At 39.6% G+C, this 21191-nt stretch overlaps 2 protein-coding genes across 3 annotated transcripts; one reads left to right on the top strand and one right to left on the bottom strand.

Moving 5' to 3' along the window:
* Window positions 1–3456: 3456 nt before the first annotated feature.
* On the bottom strand, window positions 3457–10678 carry LOC119726660 (MTRF1L release factor glutamine methyltransferase-like). The gene is made up of 9 exons (XM_038198428.1): window positions 10587–10678; window positions 9559–10200; window positions 9003–9094; window positions 8424–8517; window positions 7361–7474; window positions 6523–6587; window positions 5735–5893; window positions 5130–5339; window positions 3457–4379 (listed from the first exon to the last, which is right to left on the bottom strand). The coding sequence occupies exons 2-9, from the start codon at window positions 10069–10071 to the stop codon at window positions 4331–4333; spliced, it is 1296 nt and encodes a 431-aa protein (XP_038054356.1). The 5' UTR covers window positions 10072–10200; window positions 10587–10678; the 3' UTR covers window positions 3457–4330.
* Window positions 10679–11694: 1016 nt separating this feature from the next.
* LOC119726659 lies at window positions 11695–19463 on the top strand. 2 transcript variants are annotated; one of them, XM_038198426.1, is made up of 4 exons: window positions 11695–11775; window positions 13537–14185; window positions 15489–15615; window positions 18885–19463. In XM_038198426.1, the coding sequence occupies exons 2-4, from the start codon at window positions 13575–13577 to the stop codon at window positions 18954–18956; spliced, it is 810 nt and encodes a 269-aa protein (XP_038054354.1). In that variant the 5' UTR covers window positions 11695–11775; window positions 13537–13574; the 3' UTR covers window positions 18957–19463. The 2 variants fall into 2 exon arrangements, with proteins under 2 accessions (XP_038054354.1, XP_038054355.1); XM_038198427.1 differs by having other exon boundaries at window positions 11703–11775; window positions 13534–14185.
* Window positions 19464–21191: the final 1728 nt, after the last annotated feature.

The following is a 21191-nucleotide window of genomic DNA, read 5'->3' as shown; positions in this document are numbered from 1 at the left end:
CAAAAAACCTAACCCCTACCTCTCTCAGTAGCTTTTGTACAGGCTGGTCACCAACTACTAGGAACCCCTATGGATTACACTGTATAACTGTCAAAGCATGTTGGAGTGGTTTGATAGATAGGTTGACCATGAATTTGCTCTTTTCATGCTTCCGCCATAAGCAGGGTTGACCGTAAGGTCATGGCCAAATTCTGCTAAATACACTTTAAAAATCTGTCAGATTTATCAAAAATCGGCCATTCCCCAGAATTACTCGAAATGCACTATAAACACTTAAAATCACATGCAGATGTTGTAGGTTCAAATTACATTATAAACAATCTATAGTCACATAAAGATAATATGAAATTGCATAAATTTCAGGCAAAATGCGGTTGCGTCACGGTTCCCAGTGAACCTCACTCGGCACCTAGATCAGCCAACCTGTCCCATTATGCAAGGGTTTGTTTGAAAAGATTGCATTTTTTTTTAAACAAATGTACCATTTCTTTCAAATTTGCTATGTTTTTCTGTCAAGTAACCATTTTTGCAGAATTCTGCCAAAAATCTGCCCCAAAAAATCCATTCTGTCAAATTTTCTGTCAAACTTGTTTTTTAACAAAAAATCTGTCAAAGTTAGCCGAAAATCGGCTAAAACGGTCACCATGGCCATAAGCATGCAGAGCCTCGATCAGGCAACTTTACACAATAGATATAGCTGGTTCAGTGATTCCCGTGTCGGGGTTCAGTGATACCCTTGCATACCCGGGAATCACTGAACCGGCTATATTCATTGTGTCAGTTGCCAGATCGAGGCTCTGCATGCTTATGGCGGAGCGTGAAAAGAGCGAATACTGGTACAGCTTGTATAGCAGCCATTTTAACCCGTCAATTGTACCAATATGAGGCCAGCTTGCAGACCTGTTGACCAGTTCACATCGGATGACGTGTATACACGCAAAGGTTTTGCGGTATTCGGAACGGATGACGGATAAACACGCAACGATCGAGGCCGGAAATATCTGTCTGCGACCCGCTCGCAGCGAGCGAGGCCGGAAATATCAGGGTGTGCTAACCCATCTGGCATCAAGGTTCGTGAAAAACAATCCTGCGCCTGGGTCCGGTCAATGTCAAAATAATCCCAGCGCGAACTGGTTAAAACCTGTAACCTGTTAGATTTTGACAAATATGGTTACTCTCTACAGATCGTCACTGAGATAGGGAGGGATAATTAGTGCAAACAAGGGCCGCAGGCAGGTGGTCGTTTCACCCACATATCTGCAATGCCTATCAACCTCCCCTTAAAAACCATAACCAGAATGAGTACGTGTATGGAGCAGTGTGGCATTACATCAGCCAGTGAAAATGTCTTTTCATTAGCATGTGCATATTCACCCGTTGTAATTCAGCACTCCAGACTCGAGTACCATTCAGTTTTATGAAAATGGGTCTGGGAACTAGACAAGGCTATGTAAGAAGCCTCCGGATGTCCGTGCTCACCTATAAGGAATGCAAAGCCAATATTTATCATTAAATTTTAACCATGACTTGAGAATGCACCGTGAACAAATCGGACAGTACGTTCCCAAATTTCCAATCACGTGCAGTGAGCAGAACATACATTGCATCAGCTCCTGTCCCCACCACAGATAATATGCAGACTTAACGATCCTCAATTAAAAAAAAGATAATTGCAAACACACTGATCTGTTGAACTGCACATATATAGTCCAAGGGTTTATGTCAGTATCCTTTTTTTTAATTGTTTACATATTTTGGCACGGTGACTTTACATTTTAGAAGCGTTTTGTGTTTTGGGTTCTTTGTATTTTTATCTTTTTTTTTTTTTTTTTTCTTGGAATGGTGTGATTTTTTTATTTATTTCACATATTTGTGTGTTAATAACCAGCCATCTCTGTTAATAGTGTGTAAAGACTCTTAACGCATTACTTGTTCTGTATATTTTCTGACCATTATTTCCTTCCCTTAATCGCTGAGATATTTACACTGCTTCCTTTGGTATTTTTAGTTGAATATTATTCGGTGTCTGATGCCATTTTGATTGCGTAAAAGTTACACGTAGCTTTAACAGGTTCATTCCCACAATGCTAACCCTTAACTCCCTACTGTCTTTTACTAAGTAGAGGACCAAGTCTGCCAAAATCCATCACCCGTTCTGATTCCTATACATGACATAATGGAATCCATCACTGTTGGATTTTGATGGATTTTGATTTTGAAGTACTGGTGGATTTTGATGGACTTAGTACACATGGCTTATATGACAACAGTAGTACAGGATGCTAGGCACAATCCATTGGATACCCCTAGCACTGCATGCTTCAGGCCTCCAGGCCCAATCTTGGCTCCATCAATATTTAGTCCAACCAGGCCTGCAGGACAAAGTCCCCCAAAATCCACCAAACTGGGGTGATGGATTTTGATGGAGTTGGGGTGGTTAGGGTTAATGCTTTGATTTTGAACTTAATGTCGGAATGATAACTTCAAAAACCTTGCCACAGTTTGACTTACGATTTTCACACAACACATTGGAATTTTAAGCATTGTTTCATTATGTGTAGCACAGTGTTTTACAGTATTGTTTTGATGCTAGCTAGGCAGAGCTTAGCCAATGCAACCTAATATTTTGCTTGTGTCGTCCCTCCACAGTTTAGGTCAACAACACCAAAAATTCACCCTGTGACGTTTGTTCGGGTTAAGATTTGATCAAAACCATTTTTTTTTTTGCCAAACGTAAGGAATTTCACACTAGACTAATACATGTAGTTGTGAAAGAGATTGTACATGTTTAACATTCCATTGTAATACATGTACATGTACATGTGTAAAACTGTTTTACACATGTACATGTATTACAATGGAATGCCCCTTGCTGATGCAGTTGGAAAAATTTACAAGTGTTTAACTACATGTTTGGGTAGTACAGGGTGTGGTCCCAATCTTGTTTTTTTCACTTTTTCAGACGCAGATTTCTCAAAGTTGGTGAGACATGTTGAAATTGTTTTAAGATTTTCCTGAACTACAAGTTGTAGGTGGTATATGGTGAAAACAGGGTTAAAAATAAAGCTTAAATTAAGAAATGGTGGCCATTTACAGAAAAAAATTGTCAAAAAAACAGTTTGTCCATGCATGTGTAAGAGTTACGGTCATCATTATTGCAGTTCTTTGTGCACGCAGTGCTATTGTTTTGACCGTGTCTCATAGACTTGCATGCAGACAAACTGGTTTTTGACAATTTTTCTGTAAACGGCTGCAATTTCTTAATTTAGGCTTTACTTTCAACACAGTTTTCACCACCAAGATCTTGTAGTTTAGGGTTATCTTAAAACAATTTCAACATGTCTCCTCAGTTTTAAGAAATCTGCATCCGAAAAAGTTTAAACTTTTTTAGTACCACCCTGTAGGTTGTGAGATGGGCAACACACAGCATGAATAGCAATGTGATTGTAAAAAATAATCAATTTGACAAGTGATTTATTTCAAATTGTGAATTTTTGCAAACTTTTAATGAGAAAAAAAAATGCAAATTTACCAAGCGGTAACTCAATGTCGAACACCGAGGTAACCCGTAAAACCATGCAAAACATTGAGGTTAAACCCAAGGTTACCACAGGTTACCGCAGGTTACCAGTGTTTAATTTTGCATTCTCTCCTTGTCCAGCATGAAAGAGGCCAACAAGCACAAACAAAATACAACTTTTTAGCCAACAATTTTTTCACGGCCTTTTTTTTAATTCATCCCAATCAAAATGACTAAGTCTCAGCACCCAGTAGATAACTATTATGAATGTAAAGTGTTTACCCTTGTGCCAAGCACGCCTTTTACTCAACTTTGTACAAAATGTTATTTTTTTCCCCCTACCCACTGTACAATTCCGTTCTGCACACACAATCTCAGTATGTATATTATGTATGTGCGTATTATTAAGTCACTCTGGAAAGAATGCTACCTGGTTTCTTATGTGATTAAATATACAAAATAAATAAAACATTGCATAGTCAGCTGCCAAATAAGTAAAAAAAAAAGTAACTTGTGTTTATGTGTGTTATTTCATGAAAAAGTTTTCATGTCAGCTGAGTTGTACATAGATACAATTTTGCAACAATTAACCTCATGCATTGCTATAAGCCTTACTCAAGGTAATTGTCTAGTTTTATACCCAAGTTTGGAGATTTACACGTTTCTTTGTGCCAATACCTTGATTGGGGGATATTGATCACAGGGTGTGATAGTCTTTTAGGAGGATGTATGTGTATTGCCGTTGATACCTCATTCGGGAGACTTATCACAGGTGTGGTCCTCTGATACCCCAATCGGGAGAAATGTCCATTACAGTTGGCTGGGTTGATTCTTGTACCTCAACTGGGTGAATCTTGGTCTGCAAAAGAAGCATTTTGAGGAATAAAAATTATAAAATATGTGGACAAACCATACCATAACAATGTCAAAGTGGCCAACAGTGTAGGCCTGTTGAGTTCAAATCACAAGCCAGGCTCAGAGGCGTGCACCCTCGAAAATAAGAGGAGGGGGTGTTTGGGGGTGTTTTTTTTTGGGGGGGGGGAGGGGGTTCAACTTCATTTGGTCACAGACCCCAGTCCATACAGTTTGGACTTCCTGCATGAGTACTAAGCACCCCCTCAAAGGTTACAAATTGTGGAAGAATCCTCATTTTTAGGAACTCACATTTTTAGATAGCTTCTTTATAGTGGAAAACGTCTCTAAACTTTTACTCTCTACCATGCAAAGTCTCAAGTTGTATTTAGAAAAGGTTAGGTGAATGGACCAGAATTGTGACTGACCTGTGTGGACTTAAACAAAAACCCTGGAAAGACACAGGAAGGGGGAAGGCATATTGCCAGTAGAGGATGGGGGACCCCCCCCCCCCCTTGAGCCGCTGGGAATTATGTTCGTAAAATGGGGCAAAAATAATGAACTTTTGAGTCAAAGGTCCTAAATTTATTCTCAAATGGCCTTAGAATGGGGGGAAGGGGGCATACCTACCCCCCTCCCCCCATGCCCGCCCACTTTTTCGGTCGATATGTCATTCAAAAGTGAATAATAGCAATTTAGAAAAGGAATGTATTTTTTGGGATGAAACTCAAAACAATATCACAGGAAACCCACCTACCTGTCATGGTAATCCTGATATGTCCCGACCAACTCCACACCCATCCCTGGGTTGGTATCCAGCCACGTCTGGATGGCTTCGGGGTGTCTTGAATCCGTCTCCAGCCAAATAAATCCCTCGGGTTTAAGAAGCAGGTGGGTATTTCGAAGGATGTCCTTGATGAGGTCCATACCATCAGGGCCACCGCACAGAGCTATGGCATCCTCATAGCTGTTTGGAACAAAATCACAGTAATTTTTGTAACATTCTGTACAGGATTTGAACCTGACACCTCTGAAAACAGTACCAGTGATGTTGTCTTCTTTCTTTCTTTTAGTAAATATTACAATAATAAAGGCAGGAATCGCCTATAGTCCAAAAAAGACTCTTGACACAGGAAATAAGACTAGGAAAGTGATTATCGATCAAGCTTATTGCAGGCATGCAGGTTTTCCTTGGATCCGCTGATTTCTTGGTTTTGTTACTTCTCATGAATGCCATTACAAATTGAAAAATTACTGTACAAAGTCTTGTGTGCTTTGGAGTTTCCTTGTTTCCCCGACACCCCACCCCCTGCAGTAACCTTTCTGGATCTACCCTTCTATAGGCTATTTTGCGTCACTCACAGTTTGATTTCCGGCTGTAGTCCTTCCATGTCTTGTGTTGGTATGTAAGGAGGATTGCTGATGATGGCATCAAACGAACTGGACTTCCCTTGAAGACACTTTGGAAGTTGCGATGTTACAGCAGCACAGTGGACAGTCAGTCTATCCTGTAACCCTAATCTGCGATGTTAGGGCGAAAGTTTTATTTCAGACTATTGAAATGACTACAGCTCTATCAATTAAGCCCCGCCCACTGTCCCGCCCACTGCCCCGCCCACTGGCCCGCCTAGGTGCACTTCCCAAACGCCACACTGCATGTTTCAACCACACACATCACATGAAAGTGTATGCACATCAGACTTTTGTCTGACATGTGGTTGTGCAATCAGGGTGGTGATTGGTCAAAATCAAGGGGCAGAGATTTAATAATGAAAGGTCCACATCATTTGCAGTTCTTGAAATGTTTAAGATTAAACTTCTTAGCGAAAGCTGGAATCAACCAACATAGTTGAAACTCAGGAACTACTATTTGCCTAGTTTGTGTTGGAACCTTGATTTTTTTTTTTTTTTTTATTCCGAACATGCATGACATAAGTCTACATAAATATTCCAAACGATTGTTTTATGCTTAAAGGCTTTAGTTGCGCATAGCATTCACTTGGAACACACACTGGGTATGAATGAACTCCTTTCTTTTTATGTAAACGTACCTGAAAGCACACAACTGGATGACTTGGATATGCTGTTTTTTTTTGTATTCAAGACAAATTTTAACACCCAATTTTCTTCTTTTTTCGCGGTAACTTTACCTATCAGCATTCTCCATTGTAAGTTGCACAGCCTGTTCACTGCAATCCACAGCAGTCACACGGGCCTACATCACAGACAAGAAAATGGTTTGGGTGACTCAAATTTGAAAAAAAAAATTTACAATCCACAATCCAACTCCGCACATTTCTACAATATATTTTCATTGAATTACGGTCCAAATATTCTTCCTGAATGGGTCACCAATGGTGGATTCTAGGCTGTGCAGACTATTGTAATGTTTGTAAATCTGATTGGTTACCACTTTTATCAATCATCCCATTATTTTTTTTCTCTTAAATTTGGACTAACTGAATTTGGTAAATTGGGGCAGTATTTGAAAAAGTCAGTTTTTTCCAACGATGGTCGGCCGACCATTGTTGGAAATGTATACAAAATTCCACTTTTCTTGAAAATGACAGCACACCAGGTGCCATGATTTCACAGGATGCTTTCGACTATTATTCACTTACTGCCAAGTAAGGTATTTCATAATAATTTGGTAGTTTTTGTTTGTTTGTTTTTTTGGTGTTTGCAAATAATGTATTATACCTTTAAATAGTGACAAGCAAACAGTGCAAACAGTGCAAACAACTAAACAAAAAGAGAACAAAATGACTTATCTACAACAGAGTTGTATTTAATTTTAATACTTCATTTGTGCATTACATAGTGAATGCTCTTTTAAACTCAATATGCTAATTTTGTGTACATCAAGTAATTTTTCCTCAAGACTATTCAATAGATAAACATGCATATTTTAAAATTTCAAATAAAGAAGCATTTGAAATGATTCAAACAAATCACTTAGTCACGCTAGGCCCGTTGATGACTGCTTACCAAAAGCAGTTCAGAGAGGAGTGACAGTGATATAGCCCCACTGCCACATCCGATCTCAAGAAAGTGCAGCTTGCTGTCCTCTGAGTAGTGTCCAAGGATGAGGTCCACTAGCATCTGAGAAAGAACAACATTTGGATTTTTGTTTTTCAGCCAAATTCATTTAAACTCAACAAGTAGCAGTAAAGGTTGACGAGCCAATATTGCCCATCAAGAAACTACCACCAGTCCATTGCAAGGTTAGTCCCGGCCAGCTTATGTCGGTACCCATTTATACTCCTGGGTGGGGAGAGGCAAGTGGGGATGAAGTACGTGGCTTGCCCAAGGACACTGGCCACGGCCAGCAGCTAGATTTGAACCCCTGACCCTCTGATCATGAGTCATGAATCATAACCACATGGCCACACTCCTCCATCCGCAATTTGAGATTTTGCAGATCACAGATCAAAGATTTTTCTTCATACACCATGATTAGTGATTGTGGTTTTGCAGAGTAAACACCTGTAGTTCTTTGTAGAGTTCTGGTTTCCTTTAAATAAAAAATAGGAAAATTACTTCACAAAGTGTGTCCACTAGCTTTACTGGCACTTAAGATTTTAAAGTGAAAAACTATTAGCAGTGCTGTAATTGTTTTGTTTTTTTCATTGCATTTGTGGGTCTTGATGGAAAGCTGAAAAAAGTTCCAAATTATCAGTTGCCGAGTACTGATTCACAAAATAGTACTTTTCTACAAAATAGGAAAACTTATTAGGAAAAATTGATATTCCGAATATTCACTTCAGATTTCCAGAATAGGAATATTGATTTTCAGAAACTTTTCAGAAGAAAAGTAATCTTGGGTTTCTCTTGTAAAAAAGCAAATACCAAATGTTAAGAAAATTTCCAGAACTAATCATAAGAAAATTGAGCAGTAAAATTGTTCTTAAAAGTTCAAAATAAATCCACCATCCAAAAAGGTAGGTTTCATACATTTTGAAGACCTTACCCCTAATTCCCCCCCCCCCCCCCAATTTGGAACCATGCCAAAGGCATTGCTCCAGTGGTAAGGATAGGTCTATTCTTTTACCTCTGTTTCTGGTCTGGGAATGAAAACCGGTGGTCGGACTTCCAGCGTTAGATCTCGGAAGTCCCAGTCGCCGACGATGTACTGCACAGGAATCCTGCCGACAAGAATGGTTAAACTTGGATCTTTGATCGTCACAGCAACAGATCAGTGGGTGTGACCATATTGCAAAAGTAAAAAAGTGAAGGATGATTCATTAGGGCAGCAATAACTTTTTTCTGATATTTTTTTTTGGGGGGGGGGGGGGTTGAGTGAGTGGGGGGCGGGGGAGGGGTGAGTAGGTGACCAGAAGCTGACACCTGGGGGTACTGTTCAAGACAGCCACTTTTGCCAACAAAAGTCAGAATTTTACCAATACAAAAATAGCAATCATTGCTGACTGTAAGCAAGACAGTGTTGCTGAGGTATGCTCAAGTTTGGCATCTTTTGCTGACAAGAACAATTCTGTCAACAGTTAAGAATGACAAATGGGGGGGGGGGGGGAGTCCCGGCCATCGATCCCCATCCACCCCCCTCTATTTCCCTATGGTACATTAGAAGAATGCTGCATTGCATTGGGACGAGTGTTTTTACAATACCCACCTCTGCATCCTCTTGGTACAAAGTCTATTGATGATGTCCAGCTCCACTTGTGTCAACGATCTGGCCAGGACAGGACTTGTCAACTCGTGTAGCTATCGACAAATAACATGTTAGCAAGCTCTACAACCATTTAAATTGAGTAAATTCAACAAGGGGCTGTCAAAAATCATACATGAATATGTTTGGGGTAAGTACTCTAAAAATATTAGTCAAACCCAACCCTCCCCCCCCCCCCCCTCCACCTCCACCCAAAAAACATAACGTATGAACACAATTGCAATCCCTTCCTTTAAAAAAAAAATCAAAGAGTGTTTAAGCACCATGTACATCTTCATAGTGAAAATACATCACTGGAAAATTGAAGTTACCAGCAAATCAGCAGATGTACAAGCTATACCTGCCCAGAGCTGAAGTCAATTAAATTATAATAACTGAAAAGCAAATGGGCAACCCCCCCCCCCAGATCCGCCATTGGATGAACAATGAGGAATGCCTTTGTGCAGATACCTGTTGCTTAAATGAGGCTATATGTTTTGCCAAAAACATTGCTTTGTACCTGTTTCAGTCCCAGCGCGTGGGCCACAATGAACTCAGCCGACACCTCTGCCTCAGGAACACCCCTCTCTGAAAATACAGCACTCCACCATCTGACTGCAGCTTGTGGAGAGTTACATTCAAATAGGGTTGGTCCATTTGGTCCAGGGGTGGTCTCCACAAAATTGTTGCTTGAGGCGGAGCATTTCTCTACGTCTTTTTGAAGAGTCACAGATGTGGAAAATGTTCTTCTTACAGATGTCCAAGGAAAGTGTCTAGAAATTGGCTGGTTTCTGATTTTAATATCAAGAGTTTCATTTTTGGAGTCTGTTTGTTTACTTACACTGCAGTCCATCGATTTGGTTGCAGACGCATTGCCATGGCAACAAGAAAGTCCTCCTTCAAATCTCAAATATCCCTGTCCGTTCAAAAATGTTGACTTGGAGCAGCTTCTTGTCCAAAAATCGATGCATAAAATAGCTCTTTTGAAATTTGGAAAGAAAAGTTTATGTGATGTCTTCATTGGACCTGCCATTGCTTTGTGTGTGCTACTGGTACTGTCTTTTGTACTGATGTTTTGTTTACACTTTACTTAAATCCTGAAAATAAGTTTGTTGCTGCAATGTTGCTGCTTGACTTTTTCCCTTCTTCTGGTGAAACACATCTGAAAATAAAACAAAAGGAAGTATATTTCATCTCAATGTTTATTTTCTCTTGTAAATTAGTATGTACATGTATCTTGGTCTTCTCCCCACGCCCATATCCAGGTATGGGCCGCGCGTAATTTGTTCCTGAGCTCTACATGCATGATTGCCTGGGTTCAATATCATGATGGTAGAGTTTGGAAAAGTGAATATTGAAATCAAATATGGCCTACAATTTGTACTGAGTCTGAGACGACATTTCTCTTTTTTTCACAAAATTTGCCACATATATTTTGTTTAGCAGCTGCCTAGAAGCTGTCATTCGTTTCTACTCTAATTACAACCAATATGTGTCGACTCCCGCTTGATCCAATTAGTAAATAACGAAGAATCCAATGCAACGAACCCGTCTAGTAATATGATGCTGCTGGTATGGACGCGCACGTCGAAAATGAGCACGTGTTCTAATTCTTCGTGTGTTGTGATGTGAAAACAAATCATTATCCAAACTCGCCAAATGGTGGTGTTGTGCCCATTCTTGAAAATCACGCATTCTCGAGAATGGGCATGCACATTCTCGAGAATGGGCGCGCATTCTTAAGAATAAGCGCCCATTCTTAAGAACGAGCACGCGTTCTTAAGAATGAGCGCTCATTCTTAAGATTGGGTGGGAATATCACGTGCACAATTTATGAATTTTGCCCAATCTTAACAAACATTGCACGACATAATTATGTTAAATGAATTGTATAGCGGTTAAAAGGGAAACAAATCATATAAAGAGGAAAGAAAATGTGCTATGCTTCTGTACTCGTATAACTACGATAATTTGAATCAAATTAAACCTGTTATTATTGCTTTCTTCTGCCCACTATGGGAAGTTTTATAATAACGGAGGACTGGGAACTAGTCTGGGAAGTGCTTTGTTTAGGCTAGACAAGTTACAAGTCCCTGCATGTATCATATGCGTGCCACGAAAAAAAAACGATGTCAAGAAGCTGCCAAAATTGCTCTTTTGACTAGATAGAATCCAGCTCTGCGACGTTATGGTGGGATGTGAACAATAAATTGGTGGCAATTTAAATGGGAAATAGCATTAGCACTATGGGATGTCGCAGTATTCATTCTCATTCTTCACATTCTTCATTCTTACGCCCCCCCCCCGCTTTTATTATCCCAAAACTCAGAATTCTTTGCACTATTATTATTATGTCTCTTATCCCCCCCCCATATCAATACGCCTTTACTTATCATATCCACTCTACTTTTCAGCGCCTTGCGTTGCAACAGTATAATTATTGAGAATCAGTGAACGAGGATTCAGCTAGACTTGCCAAGCGCAGCCGGTGCTCGGCATCGACAAGACCGTTATCTTGTCGCGCAGTCTCAAGAATGTGCGCTCAATCTGGAAGAGTTATTTTTTGCCAAGATTGAGCAAGGATCCAGTTGCACATTCTCAAGAATGTGCATGCCCATTCTCGAGAATGCGTGATTTTCAAGAATGGGCACAACAGTGGCGCTATACTGTCTATGGCTAGTGATCGTGAAGATGTATTTTTCTAAATAATGTGGGCCGGAGCGGAGCTAAATGGAAAGTACGTTTTGTTTTTTACTTTCCCTGCAAATATGAAATGTTTTGTGATTAACTATTTCAAGTACGTGAAATATGTGTTTGTGTGATTTTATTAAGATGCGTATATCATGATCTGCATATCATTTTAGACGTTAACCCTCCTACATGTCATGCATGTCCGACTTATGTCACGTGTCAGCCTGGTTAAAAATATTAGTATTACTTAGGTCAATATTGGTTAAGACCCCCATTGGTTTGTACACAATATGCCAGGAGGTGAGATACAAACATTTTGACCATTGGTGACCTCTTAAATAATAGGAGGGTTAATAAACCTTGCGAAGTTGCGGATGTTGTCATGGATGTGACTAGGCTATGAATAGTATGATTGTGACTAGGCCTCTAAGGCGTAAAATAAAAACCTATGTTGAAATATGATTGTGTATAGCAATGCGCAGCTGCAGGCCCGGCAGGGAAGTGAGGGAACCTGTCAATAAAATAAATTCGTGATTTTTTCTCAAAATAGTATTCAAGGTTTAGAGGTCACATATGCCTATCTTTACCGTAACGAATGACACCACTTCAGCGGTTGTGTACATGATGTATATGGTCGGAGAGTCTACAAATTTCTAAGTAGGCCTAGGCCTATTTCCTACAAAATTGGAAAAGTTTCGCAGTCCCAGATTCATGCCTTTTCAACATTTTTGTAATGACTGACCTTTAACGTTACATAATAATGAAGGAAAAAAGTGGCATCATAATGCAACATTCTTTCCTCTTTATCTTTTACTAGATTGTTTCACTAGTCAGTTGTACTATTTTAGAAAGTAAAACAGCATAATAAAAAGATAAAACCAAATATTCACAACTGTAAAAACAATCTAGATTTGATTTCAAATGCATTTTAAAAGGAAATTTAGCATAAATTAGCATTCAGCGTTGTGTTGCTAATCAAATTAGAGAGGAAGTCCAGTATTTAAGACACATTGATGGGGCTAGAGTGTGCTGTGAGTATGTAAACACCGGCAATCGTGGACCTAGGACAAAAGGGTAAGGGCACAAACAACACTATTGAAATTCCTGTACAAAACCAATGAGAGCTGTTTCCAAACAAAGGAATGAGGATTAGGGACAATAGAGGGTCCATGATTGCTGGTGCTTACAAAGATGGGTGTTCCTGTATTGTATTATGCTGGAGGACAGACAACAAAAGGAGCACAAAGGGGCCTTTCATCCTCGAAGGACGGTGCCTATTGTCCTCGAATACAGATTTGTGGGCTTAGTCTATGGGAAAGGTTTAGATCAGGGAACAAAGGAAAACACAAAGCCAATCCTCGGAAGCTTAGCAAAAAACGACTGGGTGGGTGAGTTTGTCTTACATACGCAGTGTGGACTTCCGAACAAAAGACGTCCACATAATGTAGGTAGCACCGACGTTGTGTGGACTTACCCCACGTCCACACAGTGTTTCCCCATTTCTGGAAAACAGGTTTAGAGGCATTTTTGGGTTAGGTTTATCTGTAGCAGAATGAAGAGAAACACTAAAGGGAATCATAGAAAAAAAATTGGGTTGAAAGAGTTTTCACAGTTTGAGAAAAATGAGTTTTTTCACTGGTTTTTCTTAACTACACGAAAGCAATGGAAAGTCCACACTAGTCATGTGAAACAAGTATGTGTGTGTGTGTGTGTGTAACTTTTACCCCTCCCCCTATGCCCCTAACACCCCCCTATAACATGTACTTGTAACACTGTCACATCTGTTTTGTGCACCTCTTTTCAGCAGTCGTGACCATTCAAAGGGTCAACACATGAACAGCCAAAATGACTGTGCAGACATTTGAACCGAGTTCCACAGGGATGGGCCGGCAGTTGCTGTGGAGATTAGCAGTTTTGGCTGCCTTTCTTGGACTTGCGTTAACTCAAACAATACCATCAACAGTCAAGTCAAGCGCATTGACTGGTTCCCTGCCCAAATCCACACAAGTGACTGAGCCCAGGTCATCAAATCTAAACACTACCATTTCAACGGAGACAAATTCCTCAATAACAACTGAAGTGACAAACGGGACTTCCAATGAGACAACCGACCACCCGATTACTTCTGCCCTGATGACGACGTCAATCACAACAGCAATAACAGAATCAACTGCGACGACTGTTTCCATGGCAACCACACAACCTGTGTCCACCCCAGAGCAGCGCACAGCACAACCCAAGACGACACTAGCTCCACCCAAGCCGAGACCCACAAAACACCTGAGCCCGGTTTCCAAGGCAACGGCACCAGGAAGTGACGTCGTGACCCCAACCGGTAGGTCGGTACCTTCCGGGTCGACCAATAACGTAGCTCTGTACCTTCTCCTGCCTCTGGTTGTCATAGCTGGGATCGCTATGCTGGTCATGATCATCTCATATCTAAGAAAAAGAATCAGGTCAGTGAGAGTTGAGTAATGCATTATCCAATTTATCCCTTGTATTATGTTAAATTACATTCTATTTATTCCCAGATCAATCGATAAAACTTGAGATTTGAGTGGTTTTGGTCGGTACAGGTAGTAACAGGCAGGGCAGTTTGGGCAGTACAGAGATTTATGGGGGAAAATGTCGCAACCTGACGCCACCTCAGCAGTTGTGTAGAGTCAAGAAATTTTTTTGAGAAATTTCTTAACAAAATTGGAAATGTTTTTCAGGCCCAAATTCATGTCTTTTCAACATTTTTGCAATGACTGACCTTTATTGAGATGATATTGAAGAAAAAATTGGCGTCAGGTTGCAACATTTTTCCATTAAAATAAATGGCTTAAATACTTGACAGAATTGAAACAATGCGCGGTGAGTTAGCAAAATCGTGCATATACTTTTACCATTGTTGGACTAGCTTCACAGTGGACCCATGCAAACTTTGGATAATTGGGCTCAACAACCCATTATCAGCATCCAGGCTCCTAGCCGGTTTTATTCGTACTTGTTTAAAACCGGCCAAGGACATATTTATTCCCTATTGCCCTTAATAACACACACAAAAATCGCACAGGGAATACTTTTTTTTTCTTCAAAATACACTGTATTTAAAATGTTTGCCTAAGGCCAAAAAAAAAAATAAGTCGGTCTCTGGTCAGCGCGTGCGTCGATTTTAATCATGCGCGTCGATCTTTTTTTTTCTCCAAAATGTTCCGCGGTAGCTCCAACAGCGCCCTCTATTTCCGCACCTCCTCAATTTGTTTTACGAAAGAGCACCAAGGAATGGGAAATTGCACCAAGGCAAATGATCGAAAGCACCAAGGCAAATTATGGAGGACACCAATGTACATGAGGACACCAAAAAAGCAAAATAGTACCCCACCTTGTCTGTACAATCCAAGCCTGAAGAAAGAAAAAAAAGAAAAGCAAAAAAAAAAAAAGCCGCATCGCCGCGTCAATTCCGGAACTTTGGTCTGACCAGAGACCGAATATTTTTTTTTTTTTGGCCTAATGTACATAGCAATAAAAAGTTTGAGGTCGGCAATTTGGCCTAGTAAAAAAGCCAGGTAGGTTGGGTTACCGTAAACACACAATTTCCTTTTCTTTTTAGGCCTGATATATATTCTCTGTTGATCTCACAAAAAAGAAAGAAACACTTTTTCCATAATTTGCGATGTCAAGTTTATAATGGTTTTGCTCACAATGAAATTTATTCAGAAATAAACCAGAATCCATTGTTTTCAATTGTTTTGTCTTATTCGTTGTGGAATGCAGATTGGACAAGCTTCGGCATCAGCTCTTACCACTCTACAACTTTGACCCCCAAGAAGGAGAAGACTGGGAGACGGAACTCCTGACGGAACCAAGGCCAAGCAGCCAGACACCACTCAACCCCTCAAAGGTAGGCGACCTTTGACCTGTCAATGCTTGGACTGGTCACAATAAGCCATCTGCGAGTGACCTATACCCTTTGGGATTTAAATTTGAAAAAACATCTGGTACACTGACTTGCTCGGAATGCTTGGCAAATTTTAACTTAGAATTCATCACACCAAAGTAACTGTTGCTAATCACACGATTCGGGGCAAGCTCTTGCATAGTTACGTGAGAGACGCGCGCTCAGCATCAATACACTGCTCACAATGGGTGAGAAGGGCACAAAGACACCAGACCATGCCGGAGCTGATGGTTGCTAGCATAAGGCTTGCCCGAATCATGTGATATAGTAACAGTCTCTTTGGTCAGGACAATGCAAAGTTAAAACGTGCAAAGCATTGGATTAAGTCAGCGTTCCAGATTTTATTCAAATTTAACTCGCAAATGGCTTGTTGTAGAATTGTCACATGACTGGTGCCTAGCCAAGCCCATTCATGTACAGTTTTTTCAGTATTTATAAGTATCCGTGTTTATTTCATGACAACTTTGAGCAAGTTTTGGCGAGGACCATTAGACGACCAGTGGTTGATTTATGACGTAACTTACGCCTGCACACTAACTCTTTCAGTGCCCGCGAAATTTGAAAAGTTTAACCCTAAAAAGTGCCCAACTTCGAGCATTTTTTTTATTGTTCAAAATTCTGTAAAAAAAAAAGGAAATAACTTTTACTCACGAAATTTATTGTTGTTCCTCTCTGGTATATCCTTGGTACATTGGAAAGTCAATAGTAGTCACGTACATAGTGATACACCCCGAAACACTATCCTGCACACAGGGGAATTCCGCACTTTTTGCAGAAACTACGAGTGTCAGTGCTGTGCCCTCTCGCAAGAACTCGAATGAAACAAATAAATACAGGTCGTACCTGAATGAAAATGATAGTATTAGAAAAAGCGAGAGCGCCCCCTTGTGATAACATGTTTACTGTACCTCGTACATGTACGAGGTTTGGCGATTTTAAGTACGAACATTACCTCGTACATGTACGAGGTTGGCAATTTCGAACTAATAAATATACCTCGTACATGTACGACTTTGGCACTGAAAGAGCTAAAAGCAACGTCCGAACGCCTCTAGTCAAACGATTGCCAAAATGTCATCACAAAACATCTTGATTATGGCTATCTGCTGTGTCATAAGGATTTATACGGCCATTGGTAATCAGCAATGCAACCATGCCCTGTGGCCTGGTTCCAATTAGTCCACTAGAATAGTCCAACCATCCTTCATTTTGAGTTAATTTAGTCAAACTATGGTGAACCATAGTCCTCACTCGAACTTGCTGTGGGAATTCCATTGCTGATATTTAAATAGTTGACAAATTTTGTCTGTACAAATTATAAATCTACAGTATAGCCTCTTTAAAAATAAAGGTTGCGCACTGACTACCTGTCATGAAAATCAACAAAGAAACGAAAAAAAAGAAAGAATCGAATTGACTGTATAAAACTCACAAATTCAGGCAACATTTTATGCTGAAACAGCTGAAACACTAAATCTGCTGACTAGTTTATGAATATGGAAATTTGTATTTATAGCTTTAAGAAAGAGAAACAAAGGCCTATTACATCCTTTAGAAATAGAAATTCATAGATTGGAAAAAGGTGTAAATTGGACATACACATGAAATTCAAAGCTTCCATTTATTTAAAAAAAGAAAGATTATATTGCACCAGGGGCCATTCAAACTTATCAATGTTTTTTAAATTTTGAATTTTGGTGGTTTTTTTTATCACCCACCCACCCCAAGTTTTGATCTTAAAAAATTCACTTGTTATTCATTGTGTTCAATATAATCCAAATACATGTATGCCTAGCTCAGTGACTGTGTGTTGAAGCTGTGGGTCTGCCCCTCTTGCACATGTCACAGTCCTTCTGATTTGAAAATCACAGGCGTGTGGAAAAAGGCACGCCTGGATTTTTCTAGGTGTGTTTTTTCTAGGTAAGTGGTTTTCTAGGTGTGTGATCTGTGGTCCAGGGAAATTTCAGGCGTGCAATTATTCACACTTCTCGGGAAGCCTCAAATCAGAAGGGCTGATGTCATGTATCCAGATGACTTTTTGTGTTTCATCGGTTGTTTTTTTTTTTAATTGAAAAGTGAATTTTAATTTTCAATTATATTCTTGATCCACCCACCAACATTTTCAATAAAAAAAATCAAAATTGTAAAACATTGATAGTTTTGAATGGCCCCTTATCCCTATAACACATTTTGTGTATCATTGCCCTAAGCTATACAATCAGTCTGGGTAGAGTATTCAATCTAGTTTCCCTTAACATCCCAGACGATTGAATCTAATTAGATTACAGCCTACAGCAGCAGGAGATTTATACCCCAGCCAGCTAATTGACTGTCTGGGTCTGCTCCCAGACAGGATCACTCAGGAGCTGCTGTAATCTGTCCCCCGTCGCCAGACTGGATTTATGATAATGATGCAGTTATTGCCGCATGATTAAAGTGTATTGTTGATTTCACTGTGCGGAAAGACTGTGCTCTTTTTTATGTCAATAATCCACACCTTGTTCATTTTTTCTTTGCTCTATGGGCTATTATGCTAAGATCTTAATACTACAGGCAGCACACCAGTACATAAATTGCCATCGACTCCAGTGATGAATTTACCTTCAGGTGCAGCCAGTTAAGGCCCCAAATTGCCTCTGCCGGCCAAATCATGATTTGCATGCCCTCAATTTTTTTTGCTATTAGAGTATTTTGTGGGCCATGAACTTGAAGGTTTGTAAAAATACTGCAAGTGAGACTTGTGCAATCCCCCTGGCATGCTGGCGGTTTTTATAAAGTCAGTGTCCCTAACCAAAATGGAAGGTTTCTATTGTTTTAGCAATAGTGACCTTGACCTTTGACCTGTCAGCCCCAAAATCTATAGGCTTGATAAGACTACCAAGAGCAACCCACAAACCAAATTTGAAGTTCCTCAGTAAAGTATTTCTCAAGCATTCGTGCTGACAATATTTCTATTGTTTTAGCAATATTGACCTTGACCTTTGACCTGTCGGCCCCAAAAGCAACAGTCTTCTTGAGACTATCAAGACCAACCCAGACACCAAATTTCAAGTTGCTATAAAGTAAAGATGTATTTTGATTATAATGATTGCATTAAAATAAATTACATTGCATGGGCCCTTTAAAGATCAACAATTTTTTGATTTGTTTGCAATTGGGATCACGTTTTTCCTCATCAAATACTTGTTTACTTATTTTTATCTTTTGATTAGCCAAAGCCCACATCCACTGCTATTGCCGAGATACCAAAGTTGCGTTTCTCCCCAGACACTGTGGATGTCTAGAAACAGAGGTCCTGTCCCTCCCACAGGTTATGCCCCGCCCACTCCAGAAACCCACTCTGTGTCATCTTGGTACGATCTTGCCAGTAGTACTTCAAAATAACTGTGTTAACTTAGTACTAACAAATGTATTGGTCACTATTGATGAATGTAATTTTTTCTTAAAAAAATGAAAAGTGTCTATGTACAGTGTACTCTGGAAAATCAAGAACTCCTATCCAAAGATTTTGCATGATAAAGAAATTAAGTGTTTACATATTTAAAGAAATTTTGACTGCCTAAAAAAGGATCTAAACGATCTAAGAGAGGTCTTTCTATATATTGTGTACACATTTTATCCCTGATCCAAAACTTGTTTCAACGTTGTTTCCTTCAGTGACAAATTTGAAAATACCAATGTAAGTGGATAACTTCTGTTTGCTGAAAACAGCATTGCATGGCCTCTCACATGCATGTTTAACTGTTTGTCCAAGTGAAATACAATCATTATTGATATAAAAAAATACTTTTTAAAAAAAAATTTGTAATTTTTACTTAGGCCAAAAAAAAAGTCTCCGGTTTCTGGTATGGAGCTTGCCCAAAAAGTGGTGCGGCGACGCCGCTTTTTTTTTTTTTTTACCTGATTTTTTTGCTTCAAATGTCGGCTGATGACTGTAAATGGTGCCCGACTAAACTTAGTGCAAATATATGGGAGTCCAGAGAGGCCACATAAAGCTTATTCTCGACCATAACCCAATCTAAAAACACGTTAAAATTATGCAGCAGCAGGATTCCAGTCAAACCAGTGAGTTTGGTGGTTTTGAGACATCATCTTTCATTGAAAAAAAAACTTTTCATTTTGCCGACGCGCATGGCTACGGCGACGCGCGCGCATACCAGAAACCGGAGACTTTTTTTTTTTTTTATGAAATTGGTCACTGGTTAAAACTTTTGTTTTCCCAAGTCTAAAACTCTTGCCGTTTTGTTCAGATTATGCGACATTGCAATGTGTAATATGCATGCTATTAGAATGGCTGCACATTTTATAAATATCAAAGTGTGTTGTGTGCCATTGTTTGCTTATTCCAAAGATGGTTCTAGCCACATTTGTTTTATATTTATTACTTCAGAAAGAATCCATTATTCATGGAAATTTACATTTATTGTGCGCTGTATTTATAAATAATGTATTTGAGTTATTGTACTCGATGGCTAGGTCTGTTAAGTTAAAAGTATGCTGTCTAATTTATGTCAAAGTGTTTGATATTCCCATATATTCTATCAGAAGAATATAAGTATTTAAAAAGTAATTCTCCATATATCTACTTTTTAAGACTGAATTTTCGTTTATCTTTGTATAAAAGGGAAGGAGTTTTAGTCATTAAATGACAGTTTGTTTTGTGTTTTAAATCCATTTGTTAAAACCATTTTAAGGTTGCAATAGTGTAAGTAAAGCAGTGCGAAACCAAATACATGTAAGTATCGTTTTGTGGACTTTGCCTGGCATGGTGAAATATTAATTTGCAAAACAGGGAGAAATTGAATGTGTAAAAGGTTACATATGTGCAAGGAATGTTTGTCTATAGTCAGATTTAGTGTTTTAGGCTGCGTCGGAATAACCTGTACATGGCTATTGCTAGCAGTAACGCGCCCCTATGGGACGTGGATTCAGCCGTTTCCTGATAGGCGCATTTGTAATTAACCTATAAGCCTTTTCGGAGTTCCAACTGCGCGTTCATAACCTGTGACAATGCGCATTGTTTGTCTCAAATGGCCTTTGACATCATCGCGCCACTGACTTTACAAAAAGGCTGTTTGTGCATTGTGGGTACTGTCAAATGGGCATTTGAGACAAACAATGTGCGTTGTCACGGGTTACGAATGCGCGCAGTTGGAACTCCGAAAAGGCTTATTGCGGCAGAATCTCGTCAACGCAGCCTGTGAAATATTGCCCAATTACATGATATACAAATGGATGCGAAACAAAACTTAACATACAACATTCCATAGGGTTGTCTATGGGGCGTGGCTCACTCGCAAACGGCGATAGGTCAGTTGCCAGCTGTAGCCATGTAATTCAAACGCAGCCTGAAAACTGACATTCTTCATGGAGCCACTAAGCAGAAAATGCCGCTTAGCAAATTTATGAGCTTAGCAAAAAATTGGTTGGTAACCAGTCACAACCAATAGACATTACACGACAGTTTGCCTGGTAACCCCTTTTTTTTTTTGCTGGGCAAATATTTTCTGTGCTTAGCA

Source organism: Patiria miniata, unplaced genomic scaffold (assembly GCF_015706575.1).
Source record: "Patiria miniata isolate m_02_andy unplaced genomic scaffold, ASM1570657v1 HiC_scaffold_2, whole genome shotgun sequence".
Taxonomy (NCBI): domain Eukaryota; kingdom Metazoa; phylum Echinodermata; class Asteroidea; order Valvatida; family Asterinidae; genus Patiria; species Patiria miniata.
The sequence above is the reverse complement of the archived record's forward strand: the minus strand, read 5'-3'. Positions and strand labels throughout refer to the sequence as shown.

Bases quoted from the DNA above. Each gene is read 5' to 3' on its own strand.
- LOC119726660 (XM_038198428.1), bottom strand. From the start codon at position 10,071: ATGGCAGGTCCAATGAAGACATCACATAAACTTTTCTTTCCAAATTTC. The intron at 7,475-8,423 runs GTAAAAGAATAG...GTTCTTTCTCAG, and splicing joins TTCCCAGACCAGAAACAGAG to ATGCTAGTGGACCTCATCCT. The intron at 6,588-7,360 runs GTAAGCAGTCAT...TCTGTGATGTAG, and splicing joins TCCTCTCTGAACTGCTTTTG to GCCCGTGTGACTGCTGTGGA.
- LOC119726659 (XM_038198426.1), top strand. From the start codon at position 13,575: ATGACTGTGCAGACATTTGAACCGAGTTCCACAGGGATGGGCCGGCAG. The intron at 14,186-15,488 runs GTCAGTGAGAGT...TGTGGAATGCAG, and splicing joins TATCTAAGAAAAAGAATCAG to ATTGGACAAGCTTCGGCATC. The intron at 15,616-18,884 runs GTAGGCGACCTT...TCTTTTGATTAG, and splicing joins CACCACTCAACCCCTCAAAG to CCAAAGCCCACATCCACTGC.